A 10,627-nucleotide genomic window follows, 5' to 3' on the forward strand; every position below is an offset into this window, starting at 1 on the left:
TGTATGTTTCTTTCTGCAAAATTTTATTAAATTGTACTGCTAGCCTACTTTTACTAATAGTAATAATGTTATCCGTGTCCTTTATTAACATGTTCTGAAACGACTGGTGGAACTAGATACAGGATTTGCACTTATTCATGTTTTGTAATGTTGTGCACAAACTATAAAGATTCTTCTACTAAGTATATTAAATAAATAGATAATATTTTTTAATCATCCTTTAGCACTAGTAAAACGTAGCAGTAACCTGATCTTTCCGAGCGACATTATAAACTGCGCAGTATAATCGCTGCGACGAAACACTCTGCAGTAATCATAAATGCTGTACGAATAAATATACTCAAGGTTATAATTATTCAGATAAATTCTACACTTTTCAAACCTTATATAATGACACCAACAATAAGCAAATATCAATATTTTTGTCTCAGATCCGCAACTTTCTTCCACTGTCTTCACAACTCGACATAGAAAATGGCTGACGCCTCGTGATCACACTCGGAGTTCCTCGGATGACTCGTACCTCGCACATAACCTCGGACGTCAACGGTGATCGACCATCTTGCTGATTCAGTCATGTGATCTTATTTGAATTTCTTTCAAATGTCATACATTTGAAATCGGAGTTATTTTGTGGCACACTCAACAGTTTTTTCTTGCTTTCAAAGCCTCTTAACTTGAGGATGTAATCAAAACCTATTTACGATAAAGAATTGCATAAATTAAGAAACATTTTCGAAGAACGTTATGCTGAGCGAAATATGAAATGAGTGATAAGGCAGTTTCCGGCGGAGAAATGTGAGGATCTGTTGCGTATTCCTCCACTAATCACATCCGAGGTTTGAATGGAGCGGAGCGGAGTCAGCCGAGGATTGCCGATTGTCGTGATCAGATATTGGTATACCGCGCCCGATCGAAAAAAATAAAAATAAACGCAGCTGCTCTAATGATTTTATTCCTGACGGCCACAAACTGACAAAATTGATTCTGCATTTAATAATGCTGAATCACTCACTACCTGAGGATGCTTCCATATAACTATAACAAATAATTGCTTTGCTGTTCTTGAGAAGAAGATTTTTTAAAGATTTTCCCTATATACTGCTATGTAAAATTTTGATCGGCCATTGTGGCCCCACCCTACCCCCGGGGGGCATGATTTGAACAAACTTGAATTTACATTACCTGAGGATGCTTCCACACGAGTTTCATCTTTCTTGGCCCAGTGGTTCTCGAGAAGAAGATTTTTAAAAATGCCATTAATTTTTTCACTAATTCATAATTATCTCCCCTTGGAGGAGAGCGTGGCCCTTCATTTGAACAAACTTGAATCCCCTTCACCCAAGAATACTTTGTACCAAGTTTGGTTGAAATTGGCCCAGTGGTTCTTGAGAAGAAGATGAAAATGTGAAAAGTTTACGACAACAACGACAACGACAACGACGACAACGACGACAGACAACGGACAAATTTTGATCAGAAAAGCTCACTTGAGCCTTCGGCTCAGGTGAGCTAAAAAGGAAGACAAAATAGAGGACGCACTTTTCTGAATAGCCAGGTTTTTTTTCTATTTAAGTATTATGGATTTTTCTCTGTCATTTTCTGTCTCTATTTATTTAATATTTAGATACAAGGATGTGTGAAAACATCATTTGGAAAACCTGGCGAAGTCATTATACGTCTCGCTAATGAAGCACAGGCCAACAATATAATCATCGGTAGCCGAGGTCTGGGAACAGTGCGTAGAACTCTTCTGGGCAGCGTTAGTGATTACGTAGTACACCATTCTGAAGTACCCGTCACTGTGTGTCGTCACAAACATCACACTGCGCATGTCACGGACCGCGCACATTAGTTTAACGATTGAACTAGAATAGACGTACTCCATCATTCTGCAATGTATAATCTTTTCTACTTCTATACTTTAATATTAAATTTATTTTGGTTTAATTTCTTATCTATAGCCTCTTAACAATGAATTTCTGCATGTTTTAATCATATTTTAATATTTGATTAAATCATCTCTCTGTCTGCAGACAGCGGATGAATACATTCATTTTAGGACCACATTACCACATTCTACAAGAAATTATCTATTCTAAAAAGTAGATTTAGAACCAAGAAAAATTTATACAAGTTTTCCAAAAAAGCTTTCAACAGTCATAAACAATATCCAACTATTAACTTATCCTTTTCATTGCCAAAACATTTAAGAAGATAAACAAATCCATGGCGAAAGTTCTTGATCGCGAAAGGAAGATGTAAATATTTCCTAGTTTTTAGCATATTTTGATACTTTTGTCAGGTATAGGCACTGAATGAATAAACACACATTGTGTTATTTATAAAATTCCACAGAATTTACTTGAAGGCACACAACTCTTGTCGGCGGAGGAATTTCTCTTCTTTCCCACGTGACTATTTACACCGGAAGTCTCCATATTCGTGGCGTGGATTGACGTCACTGCTGTAATCGACCACTAAAAAATAAATTTCAAGCATCGAATCTTAAATAAATTCTCAACCACAAAATAGTAAATATAATGCTTAAATGGATTTTCTTATAGTATTTTCCGGTTGATTGTTTGTTGTTCAACATTCTTTGGGAAACCAATATCAGTTTTTTTCAGTGCACCAATTATTTACTAGTACATACAATCTTTTGGTACATATGGTTGACATAGTGATTATACATGATAATTATTTTTTATTCCGGTACCTATTGACAGGATCATTCCTCCCATGTACACCTGTAGACTATTATCGTCCAGATGAAAAAATACCTCTGTAAGACATTCTTATAATGTATAGTACTTACCAAGTGAAAATTTAGTCTGAACCCCATGAAATGGAAATCTCTTAGAGATATTTCACCTTAACCTAACTTCAACTAAAGACCTTCATCTTCACAAAAGTTGTCTATTTAACACAGTTTATGAATTCAGTGTACAGTGGTACTAGAAGGACGAATGTTGTCATCGTGACTAAAAATATAAACTCAAACCTCCACCCCATTCCTCCATCTCTAAAACCCTTTATTTGAGTTGAAAGTTATATGAAATTCTAAAATTTAATAACAGTATTTTTAATATACATTCTCTCGTTATGTTCGGATTAAAACAGAAAATATCCTGACCTTGACCTCCTTTCCTCTGGCCTCGTTTTGAGTTGACATGTCTTCCCTGTATTTAGCCATCCCTTTCCTCAGAATCTCCTCCACAAATCCGTTCACGAGTTCCATAAACGCCGACGTATCATTCTGCTCCTTAAATGTAACCTGTGATGTCCGCCACTGGTTGTTGGGATTCTTTTTCATCCCCGAAATATTCTCCGCAGACGACATTTTCTTACTCTGTGCTGGTGCCCTCAAAATCCACGTAATTCGCCTCCCCTGAAATTAAAGAACTAACCTTTTATATTACTCACATTTTAGGGAAGTCAGAGGGCATTCTGTTTCCTTTTTACATACCTAAACATATCGAAGTTCTTATGATTTCATTTATTCCTAGCAGCCATTATTTTGAGACTTTATCTTATATGACTGTATATATCGGGTGTTGGATGTTGTTATTCACTATTCTACTCTCCTGTTCTCCAGTAAAAGGATCGTTTTTAGAGTCTGCGTCTGTCTCTATATAATTATATGTCTAATGAAGCTTTACTTTGATGTGTAGACCTATTTCCCTGTACATCATCTGCCATTTGTTAGTTTAATTAAAAATAATGGTCAGTGTGAAAAATGTGGTATTCCACAAAACAAACGTTTCGCCCCCAACTGTAACATTTAGGATATACATGTACATGTAATCATTTAAACTATGATTTTATTTTCCGCATAGAATTTAATATGGTTTAAGATTGTGAAATTTATTAGATAGCCTGAATGTCCCAAGGTACCTATTGCCATATTTGGTTTTGTTGGACAGATCATAATCATTGAAAAGAACCTCAGATTCAAACAATGGATAAATAAGTACCAAACAATCCTAACTTGTAAAAAAAAAATCAAACGCATAAGAATGTCAATAGTAAAAGGTTGGCGGAGGACTTCCCTCTGCGGTAGCCCAATAAAATTTGCGAAAAATGCGATGGGAATTTAGTAAGAAATAAAAAACTAACACACAAAGGTAAAAGTACGTTACACAGCCTACCTCTTCTTCAGAGTGGTAGTATAAAAAAGAAATTCTATTAGACTAATACAAGAATAACAACAAGAGCAAAGTAAAAATACTAAATAGTAAGAGGAAAACAAACAAACTAAATAAAGCATTTAAAAAACAAAACAAACAAAACAGAACATGGTTAAAATGTAGCCTTACTTGTTAAAATGAACTAAAATTATAAGTCTATTGTTGTGGTCAACATCCGAAGCTTACATCATGTTCATATTTTACAATATACAGTATACAAATAAATATACAGAAAACCTTTGTACGGCATTTTCTTTTCCAGTCCGATTTCAGCACAGTTTTCCCGTTTTGAATTTTACTGGATTCTAGGACAGTTCTAGATTTGAACTCTTTGTACCGAGTGGTCAGATGTTGTAGAAATCCCAAATAATCGCAGTTGGAGGGAAGGTCTAAAGAAAAATTCAAACAAAAATTCAGGATCTCAACAAAATAATAATCCATTCAGCATAAAACAATTAAATGAGTTTGTAATACATATACATGTATCTAGATATATTTACCGCTTTATATCTGATATTTAGTTACATAAAACAAAAATATTGTTCTTATTTTACTCAGAAATTAGATATCAGAGAATTTCCCAGAAAGTGTGTACAGTGTATATAGAAACTCAGCATGAGATGGACAATGGATTTCTCTTTCAGATTTAGAAATCAATATACGCGGCGCAATGATCTCGGCTTCCATTGGACCACAAAGTGTGAGGGTCAAATACGGTCCTAACTCTGCTCCTGCCGCTGGCGTGTTGCTTACGCAGTCTGTCATCGTTATAAACAGACATTGTATAGATCACTTTCAGCATTATACATATTTAATGGCGTTCTTTATATTATGTTACTTGTTTACAGAGTCCTTATGTAATCAACATTGAACAATATGATGCCTAATATTACTTAGATCATGTAGATTGTAGATAAAAAAGAATATCATATTGTTCTAAAAACCGAGCTAACTGGATGGATCGAATTTAATGGGGGGGGGGGGGGTCTTTTTTATGCATTAGTCAGGGGGGAGGAGGGGCAGGGGGCCTGGCCTCCCCACTTTTTTCGCCAACATTACCTTTAGTATAGAAAATGTCCATTGAAAAGATGGTTGGCCCCCCACTTTTTTACCACAGTATATTCATGGCAAGGGAATATAGGAAAAAATTGGAAGTTAAAGGAAGTTGGCCCTGAAAAAAGTTAGCCACCCCCCCCCCCTCCACGAAATAGGATTTTGGAGTTTGGGCAACTTTTAATTTTTCCTTTTTTTTTTCTTTTTTTTTTTTTGCTTGTCAACTTTTTTTTTAGGTAAGTAAAAAAAAATTTCTCAGGTTGGCCCCCCACTTTCAAAAACGATGCTACGTGCCTGTTAGCTGAATGTAATTCACAGGAATGGGTAATTTGATTAACAAAGTCTAACTAAAATAGCATGTTCATGAAAAACTTAAATTGAAATGTACTATATGACAAATGAAAATCAAACAGGCCTTAAGACAAAAGCAGAAACATGTAAATATATACATACTAATACATATAAAACGTTACAAAATTATTCTTGCAGCATGCAGAAGGAAATTAAGTTTACTAGCTCACAACTTTAAATTAATTCAACTTATTTCACGGGTTTTATATAACCTACCTTTCACAGGAAAATACAGCTGTCTGTTTTCAGAAGGGCTAATGAAGACGTCATGGATTTGTAAATACACACCCTGACCCCGTGGTTCGGTCCCGGGGGGCGGGCTGGGACTGGAGCTATCTGTCACTCTGATACTTCTCTGAAACAATTGTATCACGTGTTTTAATTTCAAAATGTTGCACTTTATCAGTTCTCAGGCATTTGAAGGGGTGATATCGATATTTTTAAATTGAATACATGTGTTTGCCGAAGGCCAAAATGTTGATTTAGTTGATTTAGTCCAATCTCCGAGTATGCTGAATTTTGCTTACTGATTTCCGATTTAAAATTAAATAATGTATATACGTGTAGTTTAAAAAAACCTCTGAAATTATTTTAAGGTTGATTTTTTGTTATAATTATAAATTTGATTGATTTTGATTTGTGTCCTTAAAATTATAATTAATTTTTTTCATATAACAAATAGTCTATTAATTTGGAGAGAAAAAAATAGACATTTTTTCATACGTCCAATTCCAGATTCCCCCAGTTGCGTCTTATATTTTCTACCGCCGTTAGTGGATAGGATAACACGCACCAGGTGGCGCTGAGAGCTTCAGGTCTGGACTGGTGCTCCAGTACGTTTGTTCTTCCGCTGACGTACAATTTGTTTTCCGTGAAGCGGAGACAGGTCGTGACCTGCTGGTATAAATTATTAACACGTGAAGATGTAATTCTACGAAATATAATTTAATAATAAAATAAAATTGAAGTCGTATATGTACATATATTTTTATATATAGAATAAATTAATTAAATTTCTATTTAGGTACAGCTGGATCTTGACACTAGATTTCCGGTTCCAATTAAGTAAAGTGATTTATTAGCAAACATTAATCAATTTTCACAGAAACATTTTATTTGATTGGTTTCTTTCGCAAACATTCCGTTCAAAAATCATGAAAACTTAGTAATAATTTCTGTTTTGAAATGAATGCTAACCTTGGGAAACTGCATCAAGACCCCATCACTCCAAATCCATGAGTACAGAGCCTCGTCCTCGTCAATATTTCTACAACCGCCAATCAGTAAATGTTTAAACCCCGAGGGAAAGTCACAGGGAGAGGTCAGCAGGACACTGACTTCTATGTCGTCTGTAACAGGTGATGGCGTCCAGCTTATCGTCTGCAGATAAAATATTTATAGATCTGTGATGGAAGTGTTCGTCTGACTTTACTCGTAATCTAGAAATCCTATAGATATTAAATCTATTGTAGTAAGATGTGTATTCCAGTGTGGTGTGGTATATGTATACCTACCGGACTTTTGTTCGGGATAAGATCCGCCTGCGTGACATAGTACGCCCTGTCGCTTTGTAGCTTGGGGAAGGTGTTAAGGACTAGTTTGGAATCTTTTGTCCTGAGAGCGTTGCATCGAGAGATGACTCCGATTTGTCCCAGGAGCTCTATCCAGCGTCTGATCTCGTCTTCATTGTCAGTTATATTCTGAACAAAAAAAAAACTTCACATTATAAAATCGTGGCTACGTATACCATTTCAGCATGGCTAAATGTACAATCTCTGTAAGGCTACATTAACTTCTCGGTATGGCTATATGTACCGTATCGGTATAGGCCCTAGCTACAACTTCTCAGTACGGCTTACGAAAATCACTTCAGCATGGTAACCTGTACCATCTCGGTAAGCTATGTACATGTACAATGTACATCATCTCGGTACATCTACATGTACCATTTCGGTATTGCTATGTGCACTATCTCTGTACAGCTACCCGTGCTTTCTCAGTACAGTTAAGTGCATCATCTCGATATATATACGATTGTTTAAATCAGTTTAACTTTAATTTGAAAAAAAAAAAATGATCAAACCTTTTTTAAACGTACTTGCCAGAGTACAGGGAAAAGGTTCTCTCGTAGAATGCCCTGCCTGGCTACGTCTTCTAAAGCCCTCACCAGAAGCCCGGGGTCTGGGCGGTCAGTAACGTCTGTTCCCCAGAACTTCCGGGGGTCAATCTGATAGAGCTTAGTCTGGTCCAGCACGTGCGTGGATACCAGTATCTGGGCTAAAGCCCGGGGGTCAGAGCAGATAACGGGCTCCTTGTTTATGGTAAACACTCGCAGTATTATGTTCTGTGAGTATAAGTTTACACAAGTTAAGATCAATGACATAATTCTCCAGATTTTGAGGTAAAAATTCACCTTAAGTCTGCCATTATTACCTTCGATTCCAGAGCGTCAAAGAAATCCTCGTTTTCCAGGGAAATTCCAATATTTTCTCTAAAATCGTCCTCTTTCATCAAAATTTTCCTCGATGATTTCATCTCTTTTATATTTTTGATTACGGAACCATTATACTGTTTTAATAAAATGGAATCCTTGTGTAACTGAAATTCAACTCTTTTGAAGATTTCCATTTTTAACTTGCTGATTTCCTAAAAAATAAAATAATTAAAAAAATACGGAAAAAGTTCACGATGTGTTCACGAAACATCGCAAGTCTTATCAGTACATGTGCATGTACTTATTAAAGCAATTAATCCGTGCAGAAGTGATTTTCTAATTAAAGTTTTTCATTGATTTAGTTTTAAATACACAACCCTTTTCATCGTTAGGTCCACCACATGTAATGTGACGTTTGATGGGGTGGCTGGCTTTAACGTCAGTAACGAGGTCTCCAGTTTGGTGAGGCAAGCGTACAGAACGGAAACTCTAGGTATGGACGAGATTAAACATCTTACACAACAAGTACTAGTATATAGGTAAGGAAAAATACATGATATGAAATCTCAACAAATGTATGAAAGATGTCAACCATTCATTTTTTTCCAGGGTGGGGGATGTTAAAATCACCTATCTGTGTTTGATATTGAGTGTTTTTCTTTGATCTCCGTGATGCGCCTCTTTAGTTGTGACTTTGTGTTGTTTATACATGAGTCCGGGAGGTTTGGGTCCTCCTTGTGTGAGCAGACGACAATGATGTTCGGGTTTGATACCTGAAAACGGAGGGAAAAAAGATATTCTGTAAGACTTGCCTCGACATATAGCTAAAAATTGAAGAAATAATATTAAAAGGACAGCCCAGAACAAAGTTTTGATTATAATGCCTGTTCCTTAATTACCAGACTTGCCTTGGAATGAATGTCCAGCCATGTTTGTATAAAGTCGTCTGCTGCCTCTGAATCAGATTCCGCGGTGGAGATACACAGAAGAAATAGGGAACTTCTGGTGAAAAAGAAACTTTGAATTCCGCGAAAAATCTGAAAATATCAAACTTACTTTGAGAAAATCAAGGAGGAGTATCAAAAACTATGAGTAAAGAAATGTTATCTACAAGACCATACCTGATTACGACAATAGACAATACACAACGTAAACGAGGAAAGCTGAGACAAATAAGTTGAGGGTACAAGGCTATCGATTGTAATTTAAGGTGCTTTATCTACTCCCAATGTGTATTGTTCTGATGGACTTTTAAGCTTCATAACTATTCGTTAAGATCCTATTTCATTCAAAAAAAATTTAAAGATAGAATTATTTATGGGATATCATTGCTTCCTTTTGACACTAAAAAAAATGATTACCCTCCTTCCCGACCACTCCCAAATCTCGACAGGTGGCGTTGTTTCCTCAACATCGCCCGACAATACCCTGGTATCTGTCATTGACAAAAATCGTAATCATCGGTAGAAAAAATACTCAGTCTGTAATCAGATTGAAAAATACAGAAAGTTGAAGATGATAACGTTGATGACAATGATTATTGTCCAAATTCGTAGCAAAATCGTCATCATCACAAGTTTATATTTATACCGCTGACCAGATGACAAATGATCCGAGGAGAATTTAAGGAAAGAACAATATACAAGCATCTAAAAACATATATTTTATTTTTACATATATTTGTAATAAAGCTTGAAATAAAACAAGAATGATTAAACTCAAAATGTCTTGCCTGTTTTGAAAGAAAAATTTCACGTTTGAATAAAACAAAAAGTATTAAACTCCAAAATACCTTGTCTGTTTTGAGGGAGAAATTCCATATGAATAAAACAAAAATAATTAAACTCCAAAATGTTTCTGGAGAGAAATTCCATATCAATATTTATAAAACAAAATGATATTCAATAGGTACATTCCATATGATAAAACAAAAATTATTTAATTCCAAAATGTCTTGCCTGTTTTAGGAGAGAAACTCCACGTATGGATACTGACGCCGTTATCACACCGGGTTCCACTGTCGTGCCCCGTCAGTCCAAATATGGCGGTGACGAGGTCTGACTTGCCGCATCCCGGACGACCGAGCACAAAAATCCTCATCTGTAGAAGTTATGTCACACTGATATCCCCGCCCCCCAAAGTTATAAACTTTGTAATGTAGCAAACCATAACTCAAGATGAAGGGAGGGTCTGTTACATCTTAGGGAGTCCGCATGTTGTTTTATCAGAGCGCGTTTGTTTTTATTCTGACAGACAAACGGACAAATATGACAGACAAACAGACAAAGATAATCACGTATTGGATAGAAACTGTGATATAATAGGAATGAGCAATATGCACAAAATGTTGGCTTGGTGAATTATAAGATAAAGATTTCACACAGCTATGCCTTCTAGTAAGGAATTTCCAGTTGGGCTGATAAAGACGCGAGAAGAGTGCTTGCTGAGTAAATATGTAAAAGAAGTTCTTGATCGAATTTCTAAGAAGTTTTCATGACAGAAAAAAATCAATTGATTCAAGATAAGAAGATGACGGAAAATTCAAAGGAAGGCCCGGCTATCGTGTCACCCTGTCTTCAGTAGAAATTATGAATAATTT

At 35.9% G+C, this 10,627-nt stretch overlaps 1 protein-coding gene across 1 annotated transcript; it reads right to left on the reverse strand.

The window, feature by feature from the left end:
- Positions 1 to 2,365: 2,365 nt before the first annotated feature.
- LOC134231619 (uncharacterized) lies at positions 2,366 to 8,236 on the reverse strand (the record flags this gene model as incomplete). Its single annotated transcript, XM_062713604.1, has 9 exons — positions 8,028 to 8,236; positions 7,693 to 7,938; positions 7,109 to 7,294; positions 6,792 to 6,974; positions 6,318 to 6,488; positions 5,811 to 5,949; positions 4,428 to 4,579; positions 3,137 to 3,391; positions 2,366 to 2,480 (listed from the first exon to the last, which is right to left on the reverse strand). Coding segments are annotated over exons 1-9 (1,642 nt in total), but the record flags the coding sequence as incomplete, so codon positions are not given.
- Positions 8,237 to 10,627: the final 2,391 nt, after the last annotated feature.

Source organism: Saccostrea cucullata, unplaced genomic scaffold (genome assembly GCF_032062105.1).
Source record: "Saccostrea cucullata isolate Sc308-1 unplaced genomic scaffold, CSIRO_AGI_Scuc_v1 ctg6872, whole genome shotgun sequence".
NCBI lineage: Eukaryota > Metazoa > Mollusca > Bivalvia > Ostreida > Ostreidae > Saccostrea > Saccostrea cuccullata.